The sequence below is a fragment of the Sinocyclocheilus rhinocerous genome, unplaced genomic scaffold (assembly GCF_001515625.1).
Source record: "Sinocyclocheilus rhinocerous isolate Xijiao unplaced genomic scaffold, SAMN03320098_v1.1 scaffold307, whole genome shotgun sequence".
NCBI classification, from domain to species: Eukaryota; Metazoa; Chordata; class Actinopteri; order Cypriniformes; family Cyprinidae; genus Sinocyclocheilus; species Sinocyclocheilus rhinocerous.
Window position 1 is genome coordinate 305,583 of NW_015662942.1, and position 22,460 is coordinate 328,042.

Here is a 22,460-nt window from a genome sequence, read left to right on the forward strand (position 1 = left end):
GGGGCTTAACCCCTCCTGCTTGTCCCTCTCTTTGTTTAATGCGATTATTACATCCAAACAAACTCCGAATTTAGGTCCTCACAAGTGTGTTTGCACACTTAAATGCATGCAAATATACTTGCACACTTTACATGGTGCATTAATATAGATTAGGACCGCTAGTGCGGAAATGTGACTGCAAAAAGTGAGCACAATTTTATTATCAAGGATGCAATGTCTCTTTATGTCACTCTTCCTTCCTTGCGCACACACGCGCATTATCCTGCGTGCATGCACGCGCATCTTCAAACACTTCTCTATAGCTGTATCAACTCTTCAGTCTTTTAAGAGGCTCCGACCGAACCGTAGGGAAGAGAAACAAGAGAGGGGAACGTTGCAAGCTGCGCATTTTTACGGCTGGCAAGACAAGTGCAGGCAGGGTCCCGCAATTTGACAAAAACACAACTGCATGCACGCACCGCTCAAACGGCCTACAAACGGCATGTCAACGAACCGCGCCAACAAAACCACAGGGCTGCCGTCAACCAAACATTCCTGAAACGGCTCACTGCATGCCTTCAGCTATGAACGGCAAACCTTTCGGAGCTAGCCGGATCCGTGTGTATGTGTGTGCATGCATGTCTTTGTGTGCTGTCCAGGGACAGCTTTACCTCAGCAGCAGTTCCTCTGTGCTCCTCATGGAGACAGCGCTGTTCGCGGTGGATGGGTATAGCATGCTGTCCACACACACACTCGGCACAAAGCCCAGCTCAGACGAGTGCTCCAACATAGCCGTTACTCCGAACGCAAGCACGCACTACACACGCACACGATCCTTGTGCTTTCAGTTGTGGCGGGTGTACGCTGGCCCTTTCTCTAGCGTTTGAATCCTCTCTCTCTCTCTCACACACAGTAACACTCCCACCCATCCACCCTCACCGGCTCCCTCCTCCTTCCCCTCGTCCCTCCCTCCTCCCGTCTGATTCACTGGGCTGTGATAACCCTTTCTGACAGCTCATGTTGTTTTTGGGCCAGAGCTAGTGCTGTTAGCCTGGAGCTGGCTAGCATTGAGAAGCCTGCTGTTGTCCAGGATGCCCAACACCCCTGAGGACAGCTCGTATCTCGTATCCGTACAAGAATAACAACTAAAGAAGTGGCGTTAAGAAGTAGGCAAGACTCTACACTGGCCTGGTACTATAACTTGTCTCTCTCAAGAGCGTCCATCTTTGTCCTAATATTATTTATGTCAACACAGGCAAAAATAGACACAAAAACATCTTTTGTGAATGACCCTGGGAATACTAAAATAGAGACGTCTTTGGATAATTTATCAATGCTGAAGAACCGAGAGATACGTGAAACAACCGAGTAGACATACTGAGTGGTCCACTTAAAGAATGAACTTGTATTGCTACAATGTTGGTAGTATATGCAATTGTTACCTGCACCAGGCCCGGATTGGCTAATCGGGAGCACCAGGAGGATTCCCGGTGGGCCGGTCTGTATTTTGGGCCACGAGGGCCGCAGTGTTGTCATGCCACTGGATTGAAATATGCTGTCCCTTACAGGCTGCCTGCACTCACAGCAGCCCCACTCTTTTTATTTATACTTTTCTTGCAGACCCACTCGCAGACTTCAGGTTAATGATGACTAGGGTTGCTAACCGTTCTGTATAATATGGAATCATCCCATATTTATGGCATCAAAGAAGCGTCCCGTATGAATGCTGTTACACACAGTTTGTCCTGTATTTGCAGGCATGCGCTGTATGACCACCAGACCATATGAATAACAAAATCTCAGCTGATAAGTAACCATTCTTTTTGCACAAATCATTGTTTTATTTGTGAACGTAGCCATTTGAGGAAGGCTTTAAGACCAACCGGAATCCTCTGCCGGCTGCTCCTGCTTCACACCGAGTGGGACTCGTGCTAACGGCAAATCCCCTCACTGTCCGCGTTTTGATTTTGCCAAATCAGTTTGGGTGAATGCAAACAACTAATTGATCATGAGCCCAACATCCAGCAAGGCAGGAAAACATTCAATCTACCTGAGGGAAGACGTCTTTCACTATTGTAAGTTAATGCTGTTAAACAGAGAAGGAGAGAGAGAGATACATTTAAAAAAAAATTCACTTCTAGCGTAGCCTATTCTTAAACTTGGACCTCATTATTGAAGTACAAATTCAAGCAGCAGAAACAGCCCACACTCTCTAAGTTTTCTTTATTTGAAAAATATGATTTTCATTCATTCATAGGCTATATGGTTGCCATAAAATTTTAGTTAAAAAATGTAGCCTATAGTGCCATTGTTAAAAAAAAATGCTTTATTGACTGACGTTTCATAGACGTCATAGTTGATATGCTTTCAAATTTCATGCCATTTGTATGTATGTAATTTCACAGTATTTTCACCTGCTAAATTACTACACTACTTGTGCAGTCAGTCACAATTCTATAATGGTACAATTTACTCAGGCCGATGACATTTTTTGTATGACATTAACATTTTATTTTATTGTAATTGTACATAAATAGCCTAGGTTAAGCAAAACAAATGTGATTATGTCTGGGATTCTTTAAACTGCAGGCAGACATACATTATGGAACTACAATACAACTATTTTGAGTGTCCCTTATTCTGTCCCTTATTTCCTTTGAAAAATACAATTGTCCCTTATTTTCCATTTCTGAAGTTAAGATTTTTACATCAATACGAAAGCTATAGAAAAATACAATGAATTATAAGGCTGTAGAGAACAGCAGACTTATATACTGAGGTTTTAATTACATTATTTTAATATAGTCAATCATGAACTAAAGTGGGCCGGTCTAAGGTATGAAACTCCAGGGCTGAAAATGAGTCCCACTCCGGCCCTGACCTGCACCCAGATATTCTCTGTAAATGCAAATGAGCTGCGGGTAACATCGAGAAAGAGTGCACATTGCTCATTTACATATACTACCGACAAGTTGTCCTTTAACAACTTTACCATGGTAATGAACAAAGGTACAATTTTGAAAAGGTTATACAGTAAACTGGACTTGTCTAGTTTGAGTGATTTATCCCATTTAAGGCTCGGGTATATTTAACTTCATGCGTTCCTTTCCATCTTGCGCACAGCTTTCAAAGTATACTTAACCGCGGATATATGCAAATGGACAAGCTCGATACATATGCGCAGTACAACCTACTTGACTCGTTCTGTTCTGTCACAACATTCACCTTGCGCCTATGCTGTTGCGCAGACTTCCACGGACACTTCTGATGACGAAAATTGTGTTACGAGGACAGTACGCGGAAAGTCGCAGAACGGCAAAATATACTTTGGGCTTTGGTGCGTCAAGTTTTGAAACAGTTCAATGATTCCGGGTTAGGATTTGCACCAGTGCTACTCATGAACTGTGTTTTTTTTTTTCTTTCTGAGACAACATCAGAGGCTTTTTGAGGACCATTATTTTGATAAATTAGTTCTGCAGTGGGAAAGCAGAAAATCACCAGGGATGTGGATTAGTTTAAACGAGGGTTCTGAGTGTGAGTGTTGTATGTGCAATTCTAAGAAGCCCATTTTTCCTCCCAATGGGCACATTTTGTTAAAGAGTCACACTCATCTGAAAATAACCTCTTGTCATTGCTCTTTCTTTTCGCCATCTGTTCCTACCCCTCCATCTCTCTCTCATTCTCTCTATTCTAGAAAAACATATTTACCTCCTTTCTCTTTAAATGTCTCCTCCCTTCACAAGTTTCTCACTCCCTCTCTCTTTTCCAAATGTCTTCCAGATCTGCCTGTTTAAAAATGCATTGTGTTTATTACGGCTCATGAAAGTTTCATCGCAAGAAAAACACATCAGAGGATCAAGGGCACCGATTCATTAAAGGACAAAATGTTGTGTTGCACCTTGCACACTTGGCTAGGATCATTCATAACACTTGGGATAATTGCCAAAGTAATTTGTTTACCAAACACCTGCGATCCTGAGGTACCCCATTAATGTCCTATAACTGTACCTACTGCAATAGATGCAGATCCCATCACTTCAAAAAGGTTTATCTTCAATGTTGATCTGGAATCTGCATTACACTGACCATAGTGATTCCGATTACAGATGTCATGCAAATAAAATTGGTTAGGAGCGTAAAATAACCAGTTCCAAATGTCTCTGTGCTCCATCTGCCACCTCCTTTTCTTTCCCTCCGTCTGTCTTTCTCTATCGTCAGCCCCTCTGCCGGTCTCACATGAGCTAGTCAGTGTAAATGTAATGGTTGTTCAGCAGCGAGTGTTTCTGAATGGCAGGCATATAGTCAGATGTGGGCAGGGAACTTAACGGCTAGACGAAATGCCAAATGTATTAGCGATCAATTTCAATATCAATATCAAAATATCAATATTAATTAAATTCATGCAGTTTTTCAGTGAGATTCGCAAAAGCCCTATTTTTTGGCAATTGTTTTGCAAGAAGAGAATCTACGTGTCTGTCTGCGTGAGGGTTGAAGTCAAGCTGTTACTGACAGCCGAAAAGAAAATATATGCCAGGGGTGATAACTGGTTTCCTATGATCTCTGTCAATGGCATTTGATTAGCTGAGTCTGAGGCAGATGCCTGATCACACTCAATTGGTTGAGTCCATAGGGCCCATTATGAGTGATTAGTGCAATAGAAGAGAAGAGAAGAGAAAAAGTGTCCAGATGAGATGAAACAGGATGAGACAAGATAAAACAAAATGACAAGAGATGTGAATAGACTGGGAAAGACAAGAAAGGGTAGAGACAACAACAGAGATGATGAAATAAAGAAAACAAAAATTTAATTAAAAGAAAAAAAGGTAAGAACCTAAGAAACAATATGAAATGAGACAAGATGACTTGAAGAAGTGATTAAACGAGTCAAGAAAAAAGAAAAAGTGGCGACAAAAGAAGAGACCAGATGAAGTGAGACATGATGAAAGAAAATGGGCAAAAGTGAAAAGATGAGGTGAGGCAAGTGAAGAAAAGAATAAAGGCATGACAAAAGATGAGACAAGATGAGATAAAATGAGAAGAGAAGAGACAAAATTAAATGTTAAGAAGAGAAGTTGAAGACACAAGAATAGAAGAGACAAAATTAAAAAGGGATGAGTTGAAATTAGATGGGACAAAAAGAAAGAAACAGATCTAAGAAGAGATAAGATGAAGAAGAGAGCAGAGATGAGAGGAGATGACAAAAAGATGAGAAAAGAACAGATGACATGAGACAGAGAAGAAATGAGACAAGATGAGATAAAATGAAATAAGGAAGAGACAAGGTGAGATAAAATGAAAAGAAAGTAAAAAAGATAAGGACATGAGATGAGACGAGACAACATGAGAAAAGAACAGATGAGATGAAACAAGAAGAGAAAAGAATAAAGAAAAGAGGATGAGATAAGACAAGATGAAATAAAACGAGAAGAAAACAAGATGAGACAAATGGAATGATAAGAAGAAAAATAAAAACATGAGTACACAATAAGATAAGAAAAGAGGAGAGACAAGAAAAAAAGACAAGAAGTGACGAGGCAAGACAAGACAGACAAAAAACTATACAGAAAATGTGTATAGTGTGTATTATAATGTGTAATGGCGAGAGAGATGAGATCTTTGCATGTATAGACAGTGCCCTGGGACAATGTTTACTGACACACACACACACACACACACACCCACAAAGCCAAAGCAGGCCGATTATAAAATCATGTACAGTCCATCGCACAAACATAACGTTCTCTGTCAAGTAGTTGTATTGCATTTACAGTTTAATGAAATGACCTAGTTAGAGAATCTTCTTGCCTTCTCCATCCTCTGTACTTTCCTGCATTATTCCCTCTCTCTCTCAATCCTCTATTCCGTTTTTATCTGTATGACACTATACTGTTCTTTTCCTCCTGTACTAATAGCTACCATCTCTCTCTCACACTCTCTCCTGCCTAATTGTCTCGTCTATAACGGTGATTAAAAGGTCAATGTCTAATCACTCCTAGCCATGACAGCCCATTTGAAAGCCTGTCTATGTTGCGACTAGTTAGTAGGCTAGACTTATGGGTATTTAATCTCAAAATAGCACTGAAATGCCCAGGTAAAAACTAGGTTTATTGTTCCCTCAGGAGCTTCCAAATACAGTCTTAGCAGGCACATAGGGCACATTCTCGAGTTCAAAAACAGTTTTAACAACACAACCAAACACAAGGGGGTTGAGATGTGTTTTTAACAACTAGGCTTGTCGCCAGTTATTGATAAGTACGATATTAAAAAGACATAAGACATTTTTACAATGGCACAGTGACACAAGATCAATTTGAACTTAGTCGCAGCCTCATTCAGACTCTGTTCACAAACTGCAGCACTATTTAAAGTCATTCATCTATTATTGCATTATTATAATAGTGTAATAAGCAGTAAAAACAAGTCAAACTGTGATTTGATGCTTTACATCTCAAGAAGACAGTCTCCTGTCTAAGTACGTGGTTCTTTGCCAGAATAAGTTGTAGTAGGTACTGTACCTGGCAAGGTGTAATGTACTTTCAGCTGGTCATTTAAAAAAAAAAAATGCATAGGGTGATCAGGACCCTGACGTGGAGTAATTTTACCAAAAGATGATCCTAAAGCTACAACAACAACAACAAAGTAGAGAGACAAGAAAATAGCACCACTTTCAGTTACCCGGATGAGCGGTCAAATATACAATGTTGTCATGGATGACGGTGAATATTCGGAAATATCTGACTGAAAGAGTCTGACCAATCAGAATTAAGTATTCAAGAGAGCAATAAAAGCAGGGCAAAATAAAGAGCTGTTCGCACCAAGAATGATATCTATAAGCATAACTACATGGGCATTCACACCAACAGACAATAACATTCTGTTTAGTATAAGTGAGCGCTGCAGTTATGATCTCTGCTGCTTTAAATGTTCAATCTCTTTAAAGTAGCATGGATTTTGATTGGCTCTCAATGTTTTTTTTATCATTTATCAGCTGGATATTTTTTAACGTGATTCAAACAATATTGTTCCTCTGTGTTGGTATACTTATAACAGTCGTGTTGACCTCTGTATTCTCATAGAACTGGAATGATTATTAAGCTTTTATAGTTACAGTTATCATCCTGTGACGTAAACAGCCCTGAAACAAATGACCTTCCCTTTGAGAACAGCTGAAAGACGCAATTTTGGCATATTGTGTATGACATGCACTGGACCTGCAATGCCATTTGTGGCACCAGTAACAATGAGACTTTGCAACTGTGTGTGTGTGTGTGTGTGTGTGTGTGTTTCCTTAAGCAGGTCAGGCTGACTCAATTCACAGAGGTTCTGCCTTTATTATTAAATGTTATCGAGCCTTAAAAAGATGGTATATCAAAGGAATCTCCCAGCGGGTGGAGAGAGGGACGATGAGAGTGAAATGTACGGTGTTTTGTCGGAATATGAGAGTTCTTGAGCTAACATTAATAAAATAAGGATTACCTGACGTCAGCGCTATGCCATTTCACCTATTCAAAACAGCATTTGGCTTTCTTTGATCAGCACTCTCAGATTATTTTGCCTCGTTTTGTCTTTCTCTCAGGCCTAAAAACCTCTCATCTCTATCAGAATGCAGTCCACGTGGGACCCTCAGAAAAAAAAGGAAGACCCTCAATTCATTCTCTCTCGTTCTGCAGGAGGAATGCACCAAAACACCGATGAATAATTTAGATTTTTTTTTCCCCAAAGAAGAAAAGGTTTGACGCAGCAGTTTGGAAGAAAGGGCTGCTATTAAACATGCATGAGATACACGAGTCCACAATCAGATTGCTGATATGAAGAATTAATCTTATCTCTAAAACACATGACAGGACCACATGAAAGCACGGTGGTGAATTGTTCTTAAATTTGTGGCGTTCGGATAACCCTATTACGGGGATGAGCTGAGATAGATCTCCTATTGTTCCTGTGACAATGTTATTACGGCCAATCAAATACAAACAGTGCCCCTTTTAAATTTTAAGACGACCAATCAGCAGAGATTAAAGACACAAAGGCCCAATCCATGAATGGCAGTTAGACTGAAGCGTTCGATGAGCGTTAATGTCAGCGTGACTATTCATGATGCTGTTGCCGGCAGATCAAAGGTTTGGTGTGTGTGTGTGTGTGTGTGTGTGTGTGAGTGTGAGTAAGGAGAAGAGAGAAGCTCATAAGAAAGTGAAAAGCTTGTTAATCTTTGAAAGTTGGTGCGTGTCTTACAGACATATAGTAGAGGGTCACATGTTTTGACTTAAGGATGGAGCATGTGTAGGCAAAACAAGTTATGATAAAACTAAATTAAATTACTTTTATAAAACAATATTTTAAATTGATGTTTTATTCAAAATTAATTAAAAAAAAATATATATATAATTAAATTACAAATTCATATTAATATATTAGTAATTTAACATAACTAATTACGGCAAAAAAAAGAAAAAGAAATTTTCTTACCACTGGAGCCATTGATATGATCAGAGCAATTCAAGCTATTCGCACAGAACTACTTCGTGCTTTCAAAAATGAGATAGAACAACAGAAGATTGGAAATGGAACTCAAAGGTGCTTGGAAGAGAACTCTGGTATCGGAAGGTGCTTTTTTAAAATTTGAACTTCTTTTAACTTATGTTTTAAAGCATAGCGCTCATGGCGTAAGATGCTGAAAAACAACAAGACGTAATGCAATGGCCAAATATGTTCATTTGTATTTAGTGGCTTTTCTTTGGAAATATTGAAATATGCTTGTGAATTATTCAATTAACTCATTAAATGTAAATAATTTAATTTAAAAAAGTTGGAATCCCTAATTAACCCAGGTCAAAACCTAGTACTGGTAGTGTGGTTTAGCCATCTAACCACAGAGCTTGTACACACAAACAGTTTAAGCTGTACCAGTGAGGTTTTTTTTCTCTCTCTCCTTGTCCTCCCATTCACACATGCACACGTGCTTGAACTTCCAAGCGGCATGTAGAATAAGACAGCCAGTCGGGCATGTTCTATTTTGAGCTATTAGCAGACAGAAATTAATTTGTCACCTTCCATTAGAGGCCTGATTCTGGAGTTCTGTCTCCTCAATTATTTCCTCAACACACACATACACACAGCAAAAGCCATTTTTCCCCACTATTTATATGGAAAATGTTTTGCTTGGTTAGGTGTTTTTTTTCTACATTGTCATTGTATTCAGGTCCATATTTGCTCTTGACTGAACTCCCTGCGTGTGTTTGTGTGTGCTTCCAAAGTGAAATAAGGACTATTGTGCTTTTTAATGCAAAAATGTCTGTGTAGACACTTCAAAGCCAGCACACCCTCTCTAAGAATGACAGAAAAACAGAAGAGGTAGAGAATCTGTTCATTAGGATGCTAATGAGAGAGAGAGAGACAGAAAATACAGCCTTTTCCTCTTCTTTCTGGGTATTTTTGGCTATTAAGAAGCATCAAAATAATCTAAATATTTCCTTCTCTCTGTGAAAACCTGCCAACAGTGGAATGTTTGCTATGAAATATCATCTTCAATGTCATGGCATTGAATTATCATAAAACGATGACAATAAATATTAAACAGGCTCAATTCTTCACTTTTGTACCATTTTATTCCCTGAAGTCCACCTTTAATGCTAGTAACCGGCATAATGACCATTTCCGCTTTCTCGATCCAGAAATATGCGAACGCAAACATTTCCAGTTAAGAAAGATTAATCTCACGTCTTTCGAAATGCATCAGAGGACGGTTCATATCACGCAACATATTCCCAGCTTTGCCACAAGAAGCACTATAGCAAGCATTAGCATAACTGGTTTTCATTTTCAGGTTAACTATTGTGATGTCACAACAGAATCTCGCAAAGCTAGCTAGTTAATTTATTTTAAATTGTCGTTTATAGCTACCTGAATTAAGCACGTCCACTATACTTGGAGAATGCTAGCCATTAGCATTCCCATTCATCTCAATAGCGCATGAGCATGTGAAGTTTTGAATATTCAACCCTTGGAAAAGCGGCAACATTTCTGCAAAATGATATTAAGTTGCTTATTGCATGTTCCATGACACTTAGTCCAGTGAATTTTCCAGTGAGTGGTACTAATAGACAGATGAATGTGAATCTAGCAATATTTTATTATCTTTGTTGTGATACTATCACGACAGTTTGGAAATTAAATGTCCGGTGAGTCTACAGTAAGGTTGTGAATTTTTGCAGCTTAGTTTCCCTCAATGGATGAAATGACGTGGCAATTTACATTGTGGACGTGCTTTGCCTGTATGTACAGTGTTAAAGGTCGAAAAGTGATTTCAATTGGGCAGCATTTTTTATTTTTTTGACAACTGTCAAATTCATCTCCACACACGCATGCACACATGCATGACAATGATGGCAGAGGCCAGAGGCTCAACCCTAAGGGAGATTGCACATTTCTTTCACCCGTACCTCACAAACGAACGAGCGATTCTCTCTCTTCAGCTTGAAGGAAGCATTCCTCTGGGTATGAGGCTGTCAACCTGACACTCATGTCTGGACTTGTTCATCTGCTCTGTGTCTATGTGTGTGTGTCTGGGATGCACTAAAATAGCTCAAATCCTACTATACTCTGTTCTATTTTTGGGATCAACCACCCGGAATACATTTGAACCTTGTGTGTGTATTTCAATATGCAAGCACTCTAGGGAGTGTGTACCTATATGCTATGAAAGCGTGTGTCTGTGTGTGAGAGAGAGAGGTTAATGGCTTAGTCAGTGACTGGTCAAACCCAATAGAGGTGTTTGACGATTGATGGACTTGTCTGGACAGCATGTGTGTGTGTGGAATGAGCCGAGTGAGAGACGTGTTCCTTGGTCGTCTTTCTAAACTGACAACATTTATGCACACACACTCATTGGACACTACATCCTCCTCTCTTCAAATAACATCTTATGTAATTTCGGCACAAACACACTTACACAAACTCCCGCTCACCCTTATACACACCACGTAACTGCTGCAATTATTAAATGAGTCACAAATGCCACAGGTCATGACATTGCAACAGGAAGCTTCAATTAAAGCTTATAGAGTATTTTAATATCCGTTTAATATCAACCTCAAAATGTAGGGAACGAAAATTCATTATTTACTCACCTTCATGTCATTCCAAATTAAATTATTTCCTCACATCATGCGGTTCTCAAGTCGAGCTTGCAGTCCCAACATGGTGCGTCAAGACTTTGAGTGTCATTGGTGATGTGTCTAGTGATGACTGTAACGGATGTTATTATCGCAAACAAAACCTAAATTAAAATATTTTTTAAGTAAAAACAAATGGGGAAAGCTAAAAATAAAATATACATTTTTAAGACTACAAAATACTAAATGAAACAAAACAAAAACTGTCTAGAAAAATGTGAACGCAAATATTTCTAGCTAAGCAAAACAAAAACAAACATAACTGGGGAAAACTGAAAAAAATACAAGACTACAAAAACAAAACAGCAAAACAAAGCAATACAACACAACACAAAACAAAACAAAAACAAACGAAAAACAAAACAAAACAAAATACAAAAACTAAAAACAAAACACAAAATAAAACAAAAAACAAATTTAAACTTAAAAAGTTCATGTTTGATTTAACGTGCTACTTGTTTCTTCATAATTGTGAATTTTACAAGCAATTACTACTATTATTACTACTTTTTGTGTCGTTTTAAATTTTGATATATTATATATTATAAAAGTTAAAACCTGTGCCACAGAAAAAATAAATACGGAAAAACATGATGGTGAGTAGGGTGACCATACGTGCCATTTTCCCAGGACGCGTCCTGGGAAAATGGCACGTATGGTCACCCTAATGGTGAGTAAATACTGACTCAATTTTCATTTTTGCCTGAACCGTCCCATTAAATGTGCAATGATTGTAATATACGGAGCACATGCTTTGCGTGTGTTCTCTCATCTTCCTGTGAAACACCTAAGCCTTGCTTTTCTCCACAAATATACTCAAATCAAGTGAAATAGCAGTCTCTTTTCTTCTTTATGTCTGTGTGTATGTGACAGGCCACTCTGTGCTGTCTAACTTATTCAGCTATTAAGGTCTGAGTCACCGTACGCATACACATTCGCACAAGTCACATCTCCAGTATCCTCCTCCCAGATCTCATAAATATTAATCCCCTGTGAGCTCATTAGCATGGCAGCGCTGAGCTACACCGCCATCTAGTGAGACACTTCCTCTCATGAATATTCAGAGCGAGGGGGGGCCCAGCGGTCATTAGTGGAGAAGAACTGGAGACAATAACCCAATCAGGGATGAGGGACGGGACTTTGTGCGCGAATGTGTAATTAAGCAGAGCATTCAGACTCTTTCATGGTATTTCTGATTAGAAGCTTTGGTTTATTCGAGAAAAGTGTCTGAACTGGGCTAGATATTTTAGTGGAACGCACAGAAATACACAATGAATGAATGCAAATATGAGGCTGTTCCACTGTGGGGGTATTAGTGATGTGACGCAGCGTTTGTTTAAAAGTATTACGCATTTTAGATGCCGGTATTAACGGCTTTAGACAGGAGGATGTTCTCGTTGTAGGTGGGATGTGGTGTTTTTGGATTTCCCGCATTATGCTTGTAAATTTACACAACGTTTCACCGGCTGTTGAGGGCCGCAAGCGTTTTTGTGTGCGTACGTACAGTAATGTTAGACAGCTGTTTCTCGATCCAGAACATCTGTGAGGTATTAGGATTGTGAGTAACAGTAGGGCAGCACTCCAAGGTCTCACGCCTCATATCACTCAGCCTACACCAGGCCTCACCGTGGAGCTCGTCCAGGTGTCTCCCCCTAAAGACGGAGATGGGGTGCTGTCCCTACTCAGGGAACCATGGTTACATAAGTAACCTGATACGATTACTATCAACAGATTTTTTCCCCACATGCCCAATAAACATACAAACAATTTGGAAAGGTCACAAAAAGAGTGCTTGCAAACGCAGTAAATCATTTTAATAGTTGATGTATTTTGTCATTTTTATGTCATATTTAATCAAATTAATGTCTTAAATTTACAACTACATAATCAGGAGTATTATTAGTATTTATAACACCATATATTAAGAATTTCTAAATCATTAAAATTTTGTAATTCATTAAACTTTTTGATGTATTTTGTCATATTTATGTCATATTTAATCAAATTAACATCTTAAATTTACAACTATATATTTATTATTTTTATTATTATAATTTATTACACAATATATTAAGAATTTCTAATTATATTTTGATTTTAAAATTATATAATCAAGATTAAAACTTTATATTCAGTTTTACACAATATATTTAGAATATGTAACTACATATACTATATTAAATTAAATTAACACCTTAAAAGTGTGAATTCATGTATATTCAAAATCGTAAAAGCAGCAAAAAATCTACTAAATGCTATTTGAACATCACACTGGAAATGTTTTTGCAGACGATAAGTTGTACTGTGTTCATTTCGAAGGTTTTTGGTCCACTGGAATTTTTCTTGGAAAAACATTTTCAGTGTTTTGTAAGCTGAACGATCGATGCCAAGGTAAACAACAGAAAGACATATTGAACAAACGGTACGTCTATCTATTTTCATCTATGTCAAGTTAAATATGGCATCTAGCCTGACTAAGGCCTATAGTCTACTCAGTACAATTGACTTTCAGTGATCTGCTACAATGTGAGCCTTTTAAAAAGGTTCTTAGAAGAGCGGTCTAATAATCAATCTACAGAAAAACAGAGGACAAAAGAGAAAACAGGCCTATTCACTTTCACAGAGCACATCAATCCACACAAGGGACGAACCTGAATACTTGTAATAAACGCCGAACGGTTTATATTTGTGATACCCAGGGACTTTTTCATAATGTTTCTTTCTCTCCCTCTTTTCCCTTCCTCTCTCAGAGTTGGATTATAAATAGTGTTGATTGACAGGTCTGGTTGGATGGTAATTAGAGCGGTTGCTGGGGTGAAGGGGGCGGGTCAGTCTCCGTGGTGATAATGAGGCCGGGTCCCACACGGCCGCCATGACGGTTCGGTAACCGCTCTCTTGCGCTGCCATCCCGGCTCCCATAATTATCGGTTGTTTTCTCTATGAGAACATAATCGCCACGGAGAGATGCAATTAGCTGACAACTGATTCCGCCCCCCCCTTTCCTCTCGGCCCCCCCACTGCTGTTAAGACCCCCGGTACCGGAAAAAAAGAGAGTGAAAAAAGAGAAGAAATGGTTTTGATGCAGCTTGCTAAGAGGCAGTCAGTCATTCAGCATGAGGGAATCAGTGATTGCACACAGGAGCTAATTACATTTTATGCCACCCTTTCTTTCACTTCCTATTCTCTTTGTTATGCCATGGATGTTGAAAGAAAAAGATAAAAAGAGAGATTAGAGTATCTCTGCATCTAAGTTGGCAACTGTATTTCGGATGGTAGCCCACAGGAAAGAAAAAGCACATAGGAGATCTCTTTACCCTCTTGTTCTTCTGTTCAGAGACACCAAGGCCCCAAACATACTCAACTTTCAGGTTGTAACTTTTTCGAATCTTATGAGATCTGATTATAAAGAGAATTCAACTTTATATTCTTTAGTCAACGTTCAGCTTTATTCAACAAATACTGTGACATGATTCAAATGTCGCCACATATGAAGCATTATTTTTATTTTATTTTATTGTAAATTTCTATTTTATTTTTCTACGGTGTGTTTCAACAGTAACTAAATATAATAAACATATTAATACTTAATATTGTAATAATACATATTGTAATAGTACATACTACATATTATAGTAACCGTATATCCTTTATTCAACATTCAACTTTACTGAATAAATAACAGGTGTAAGGGAAACAGGTCAATTTAGCTCAAAGGGAATCATTTAAGATTTTAAAGGGAACTCCACCAATAATATGTAAGGGACAGAATCACTGTTTTACGGCTGATCCCTGAGACGGCCAGCGATTCCGTGAACGAGCCGTATGACATCAATTCTGCAATGGATATTTATATCCAAAATATAGTGAAAACACTAGTAATTAGCACAGTAACAAGATCGGCAGTTTAAGACATTAACTTGTGAGCACAAAACACATTGACCAAATCTTAGATTGTCTGATTCGGTCTGATATCCTACACAGGCTTTGTTTGGGGTCTCAGAGACTCCATTTATTTTATTTTATTTTATTTCTAAATCTAAATAAAATATTAAATGTATTAATTTTAATAATTAGCATGTTCATGCTTATTATTTAATATTACAATACAGAAATGATTCTTTATTCAAAAAGTGTGTCAAATGTCTTATGTAAAAAATTGGGGTCTCTTTGAGACTTTTTAATATTTTATATTATTATTTAAAATTGTATATTTTATTTCATTAATTTTTTTCTCTACATTGTGCTTCAACAACATCTAACCATAATATTAAATATTTCATTATACTATTAATATTTCATATTTTTTATACTTTTTTAAATAATATAATATAATATAATAGTAAAAATAGTTGAAAATTAAGAGAAGCTATATTTCAAAATAGTATTGTTATTTTTAGACATACAACAATGATATTAAATGGAGACTTCCTATACCTATACCTCCAGTCTCTTGAGAGTAGTATTGCACTGCACCATGGGAATTTACGTCGTTGTCTTTCTTTTCAGCACAAATACACCTCCTTTATATGTAAATTAGGCTTATTATAGATTGCACATTGTTCTCAAAGTCTGCACAGTAAAATTTTCCTCTGGGAGGAATTTTCCCCTTAGGCCCCAGACATACATTTACACATGTACATGAACACAAACGTTTCTAGTTTCGCAAGTTCAAGTGTTATTCATAACCTATCGCAGGTATGTACGGCATTCTCACCAATACCACAAGGGGTGCTAGAGCTCCAATTAGCGCATATATATTGCAGGTCAACAGCTGTCTGAGTTTCTGAGGCATCACCGCATTAAGTAATGCAAGAACGCATTCGCCCAAGCCTTCGCATCTGCATTATCATATTTTCATAAAGTATTTTTTTCTGACTGTACATATAAACCCAATCATTTTTGCTAACACCAATAGCAAACTCCTTTCCTCTCATTTCCTCTGCTCTGTATCTCTAGTTCATTTCCTCTCGCTCCTGAGGTGTTTTGTTATTCTTGTGAATTTCACTGTGTTCTTTTGCACTTCATCTGCATATAAAGTCACACTAAAATTGCTGTGAACGCATGCACTCAGATGCACATGACTTTTGGCGTACAGATGAACGCTGAGGTAATTCTGGGTGTGGTGCACAAGAGAGAAGTTGGGGGATTCGATCAACAATATCTGGCAAATTAAACCCATATGCACACTTGAAGAACACATGATGCCCATTACATCATTGTATTCCTGGAAATAACAGATCTTGATAGTGAAACGTATATTAGTTATCTCCTTTTTGGAACACACACACACACAATTTTCAAGGAGCCATGCAAGGGCCAATGGAGTGAAGGCAGACAAAATATTTAATTTTGCCACCAATCAAAACAATGATATGAGGACTATACTTACAGTTAAAGAGATAGTTCACCCAAAAATGAAAATTCTGTCATCATTTACTCACCCTCGAGCTTTACCAAACCTGTAGGAGTTTCCTTCAGCTGTTGGACACAGAATAAGATATTTTGAAGAATGTTGGTAACCAAATAGTTGATGGTAGCCATTGAATTCCATAGTATTTCTTGTGAAAGTCAATGGCTACCATCAACTGTTTGGCTACCAACATTCTTCAAAATATCTTCATTTGTGTCCAAGAAATTCATACAGATTTGGAACAATATGAGGGTATGTAAATGATGAGAATCTTCATTTCTGGGTCAAACAAGTTGTTGACTTTTGAGAAAAACGTCCTTTAAATTTAGTTTTTCGTCATGTCATATTCATTCATTTTACTGTAACGTCCACAGCATTTTCCCAGGGTGACATATTTTTTCCTTTTCGCAAGTGCCCTTGAAAACTCGCAGGCTGTCTGTCAATCAGCTTTTTGCCGGCGGTAACCCACAGTGCATCGCTGTAACGACAGAGAGGGTGGCGAACTCCGGCAGTGGCTTTGAGCTTCTGTGTGCCGCCCTGAGGAAGAAAGCTCCTCTCCAGATGAGACGTGACAATTTATTCTTAACAGAATTCCCGATGAAAAATAGGTGTAGCTATTTCAGGATCAGCAGTTTATCAAAAAACTCTCAGGCGCTCTCTCTTGCTCTTTCGATGTGTCGTCTCATAGCCGTGGGGCTGGGTTTAATGGCCCTCAGTCACAGATCTTTACCAGCCTCAACTCTGCACCCTTGACTCTCTGAGAACACCTTTTTCTCTTTTATTTCTCTTCCCTGTCATCTCGCTCTCCTCTCGTAATCAAAAATTCAGAAAAGGCTATGTTAAAATCGGCAAAGTCTGAGGTGACACTTTCTTCTTTCCAAAAATCCCATCATCCTCTCCTGCTGCTGGACGCTGGCTTAGTGATGTCAGACATAACAGGCCTCCAATCGTATATGAATGCTGTGTGAGCTTGTCATTAGTTCTGTTCTGAATCCTAGGGGGCTGCCTTGCTGTCTACTGCCTACATAGGACACTATCTTCTAAGACTGCATGCTAACAAAAACGGAACTGTGCAAATTATTGATTTAGAATGGTCTACATAGGCAGTCCTATACAAAAAGAGCGCCTCAGAAAACTCAAGTCCTTATTACTTACAATAGAGTTTGATGTTAGCATGTTGCTAAGCTAAAAACAAAACTTTATTAAGCATAGAAAAACAAACAAAATGGGCTTTTTAGTAAGATAAACTTACTCTAAATAAACTTACTAGTAAAACTCTACATTTTGGAATTGTACACGATATAAACAGATTTACCGTCAACAATTCTCTCAATTCATCCGCCATTTTGGATTAAACGGCAGCAGCCTACCTGAAATGGATCCTCATAATGATTGAATTCAAACTCGGTTGGCAGCAAGAAGAACTGATTTCAACAGAGTTTGCATTAGCATGTTGCTAAGCTAACAGCATGATATTCAAATAAACATAAAAACTCATAACCTACACGAATTTTAGGCAAAATAGTCAATTTATAATTAGATTTAACCCGACTAATACAATTTCGGTATGGAACAACATTTCTCTGAGATTGTCTGTCAGCTTACAAAAATTTTCCACTGAGCTTATTGTAGTGCATTCTGGGCATGGCTTTTTCTATGAAAGGATTGCACATTTTTCGTCAACCTTTAGGAATTGAAGTCGGAAGCAGTGGCGGCTCGTCGGGGGAGGCAGGGGAGGCACAGCTTCCCCATAATTTTGAGGTGAAAATGGGAGGAGGACGATTTAATGTTAATAAAATTCATAATTCATTTCATTTCATGACTCAGAATGTGTATTTTTTGTTTGTAATTTCACAGTTGTAATAAAATAACGTGAAAGCGCCGCTTTTCTATCGCGAATGTGCCGAATCTGCTGATGTAATTACAACCGCTAATGATAGAGAAGGGGAGGGGGGAGGCCGGGGGAGATGCTGAGCTCTCGTGCCTCCGTTGGTAACAAAAATTAGCGAATCAGCATCGAGTGTTCACTTTCAGCGCTGAGGAGTGTTGAGAATTTTCTGACTAAAAGCAACCAAAAAGCTATTTTAAAGTGGTTAAGCAAATTATAATAATTGGCAGGGATCCAAGACCAAAACAATTAGTGTGCCTCCTCTATTTTAAAACCCAAGAGCCGCCACTGGTCGGAAGTAAACCTAGGATGGTGTAAAATACTGTCTAGGCAGGCAGCTCACCAAGGTTTTATAACAGGCCATGTTCTGTTATTATATACGGAGGTTATATTAAACATTATTGAGATCATACATGGACAAAGCCGAGTGTTACGAGTGTTGTGTTTGTCATGTACGCAATCTAGCGATCGACCCAAGGTCTCAGTTAAAAACAATAGAGGTTTATGTGTGTGAAAAAGAAAAAATCACATCAGTATAGCAGTCAATACACTACTAGCCCGAATTAGAAATAATTGACAGAGAAAGAAAGAAAGAAAGAGAGAGAGAGAGAGAGAGTCCTACCTCTGTATAGTTCCAGTCAGATCACTTGCGTCCTGCCTGTGAGAGAAAAGAGAAAATTAATTCATTAGCTCAGTGAAAAGTCACATACACAAACAACCATTTTAGTTAGAATTGTGTGATAACATTTACATTTACGCATTTGGCAGTCCAAATCGGCTTATTGCATTGAAGGTATACAACACTTAAAGCATTCACTCGGAATTGAACCCATGACCTTTGTGTTAACTAGTGTCAAACTCTGTTGTGTGAGCTACAATGAAAAAAAATAAATAAATAAAAAGTGTCGAAAGTCTAAATGGGTAATTGCAGCAATTTATCAATAGATGTAATTTTTTTAAAGAAAACAAAAAACAAGTTAATTTGAATAAGTATGATTTAAATTTTTTGTTTATTTTTTAATAAATATATAAATAATGTGCCAATATAATGTATAGGATTGATACTCAGTACAACATTAATACGATAAAACAAAAAAATCTTGATATTTCAAGCCTATCTGCACATCTTTAATTTTGATCAAATATGCACAGGTGTATGTGCTTGTACATCTCCTTGGTTTGTGATAATACAGCTGTAATGAGGTGTGTGTGTGTGTGTGTGTGATAGTACTCAAGTGACACACACATATTACACCCCCCTCTCTCCGTCTTTCTCTCACCCATCCAATCATCCACACCCTCTCTCTCTTTCCCATTCCTCCATTCTCCTGTCATTTCAGAGTGTTCGGCTTTTGGGAAAACATGAGTGCTGAATGTGCGAGGCGAGGGGTGCCTGTATTAAAGTCTCTCCCTCTCTCTCTCTCTCTCTCTCTCTCTCTCTCTCTGAGAAGCAGACAGACATATGAAGTGTCACAAGCCACTGAGCCCAAGAGAAGTGGAGATGAAAAAATGGACAGAAAGAGAGAGAGGAGGAATGGTACATTGTGAGCACCTCTTTCAGCCTCCTCTTGACATATTTCACCAAAAAACAAAACAAAAAACCCCCCTCAAATTCATTCCCGCTGACAATTACAAATGGCTAATACAGCACTTCATTAGCAACCGGATCCTGTATGAATCATAATTTACACATTACGCTGACGGAGGCAAATGGTTTTACACTGTAAACTATTAAAGTGTAATACTGAAGTATACAGATATATCCTTCATTTAATTTCCACAAAATATAAGAAGTGTTCAAATGAACATAAATATAAAATATTTATTTAATATATAAATATAAATAAATATTTTGCATTGCGATAATGAGAATGCCATACATTAATGAGAAATTTAATATGAAAATATAATTGAAATTGGTGTCATAATTTAATAAGTATAATATTAATAATACTTTATTTATTTATTTGAGTTATTTTCAAAATACAGTGTCCTATTTTGCGTTCGATTTTGTGGTAAAATATGAGATTTAGCCATATATGTATGTTTGTGGTAACATGTGTCCTCTTCTGTTTGTGGGAATAAATCAACTGAAATAAAAACCAGCAATCACTTTGTGTAACCTTTTTCAATTGCCTTTACCAGGAAAAAAACATCCAGTACCATTTCAAAAACTGGCGTGAAAAGGCGGAATGCTGTATTCAAAGAGCAAATCAATTGTGGCCAATTCACCATGGCTAATTTTGGCCCTCATTCAACATGGCACCCGAGCTCAGGTAATCAAAATGAACTCCCCTCTCTTGTTAGCACCAAACAGCCCACTCCAAATTGTTTTTTTTAAATTTTTTTGTGCTTTTTTCTTCTTATCCCTCCGTTCTCCGACCGCTGAGCTCCTGCTGTGTATATGTGCGTGTATGAAGAAAGAGACCGTGCTTCCCACCGCATGTTAATAAATTGGTCCCCTGTGAACAATGGGGAGGAGGTGTGCGGTCATGATTCTGAAAGCTTCCGGTGAAACGGGCGCTGTTTGATAACAGCTGCCATCAGCGCTGTCGAATAACAGGACGGCAGCTATGCACTTATTAATGGTGAATTATTCCTTTATTCCAGCCCAAATGAGAGGGATGCAGAGGGATAGCATATGCTGGCTATGGTGATCAGAGCAAAGGTGGGCTGGAGGTTACTTTCCATTTCAAAGAGCCACACAGCGAGAGGTCTGTCCACGGTTTCTGCCGTATAAACCTTCACATTGAGCCTGACTGGGATGAATTATGCAAGGCCTTAACCCAGATGTGTTTGCACACACAAACATATTTCTTTCTGTCTTCTATCACCCCCTCAAACACACGAATACACAAACTGTGGTGAGAAATTGAGGTTAAGAAATAGGGGTTAAGAAACCACAGATAATCTATTTGAAAGCTCCTGTTACACTCTGAACTGACATTTCTTTTCACAAGAAATTATTGGGGATAGATACAGAAAATAGGATCAGAACATGTTGCAGGCAGGACACGAACCTTCATTTCCCACCAGAGCACCAAGACTGAATATATCAGAAGAATGTGTCATAAAACTGCAGACAGCACCAGCAGATGTGGCTATTTAGAGCTATATATTTAAATTGAATTAATTTTAAGGAAATGTTGCTTTATTTAATAAAATATCAGAATATTTACTTAAGTATATTTAAAAAAAAAAAGCAACATAATATTTTTGCTGCTTACCTTTTGGAACATTTATCTTGTTGAAAATACAATACCTTAGAAAGCCTAACAAGACTTATAGCTAGAAACAAAATTATGCTCAGCGTACAACAGAAATGAGGAGGTCCAAGCGAAACTTCTACCTAACCAATAAAAGAAAAAATAAATTAATAAATAAAATAGACCTTACAATTTGGTATCTAGATTGTGAAATGCATGTCTGAAAACACGTTGCTCCTTTAATATGGCACTAGATTCCAATAGAAAATTACCTTATTAAAAAATGGAGGGTGGTAGATGGAAATGAAACATCTCCCCTCCCTCTCTGTCTCTATCTATCATTCTTTCTTTCTAACTGTGCGGTTTCCATCTCCTCTCATCTGTAATCATTATCTCTTTTTCTCCAACAGCCACCATCTGTGTGCCTGCGTCTCTTCTACTCATTCTGCGTTTTACTTCTCCGTCTATCTATCTGTCTCTCACACAAACACACTCACATCCACTCTCTTATCAAGGCCCTTGTGCAACAGAGTGTGTTAGCAGTATGTGTTTTGCTTGCTTGAGAAATTCATCATGTTTTTGAGTGATAATTTGCTAGTTTCGACAGGTGGAGTGTTTAAAAGTACTCCAGACTAGACTACAGCTGACAGCAGTTACTAAACTTGTTTCTTTCGTTTTTTTTTATTATTTATTTTTAAAATGTATTTTTTTGACATCTCTTTTGTAAGGGGATCTCTTATTGGAACAAACTGAACGAACCTGGACATCTTGTTGGTGAACTTGGAGACTGCTTAAACACTCTTCTG

General features: G+C 38.1%; 1 protein-coding gene across 1 annotated transcript in view; it reads right to left on the reverse strand.

Moving 5' to 3' along the window:
* Positions 1-22,460, reverse strand: part of celf2 (cugbp, Elav-like family member 2) — a 168,557-nt gene that overhangs the window by 113,597 nt on the left and 32,500 nt on the right. The window contains exon 2 of the mRNA XM_016538684.1: positions 19,071-19,106. Within this exon, the coding sequence (XP_016394170.1) occupies positions 19,071-19,106 (36 nt within the window). The remainder of the gene's footprint in view (positions 1-19,070; positions 19,107-22,460) is intronic.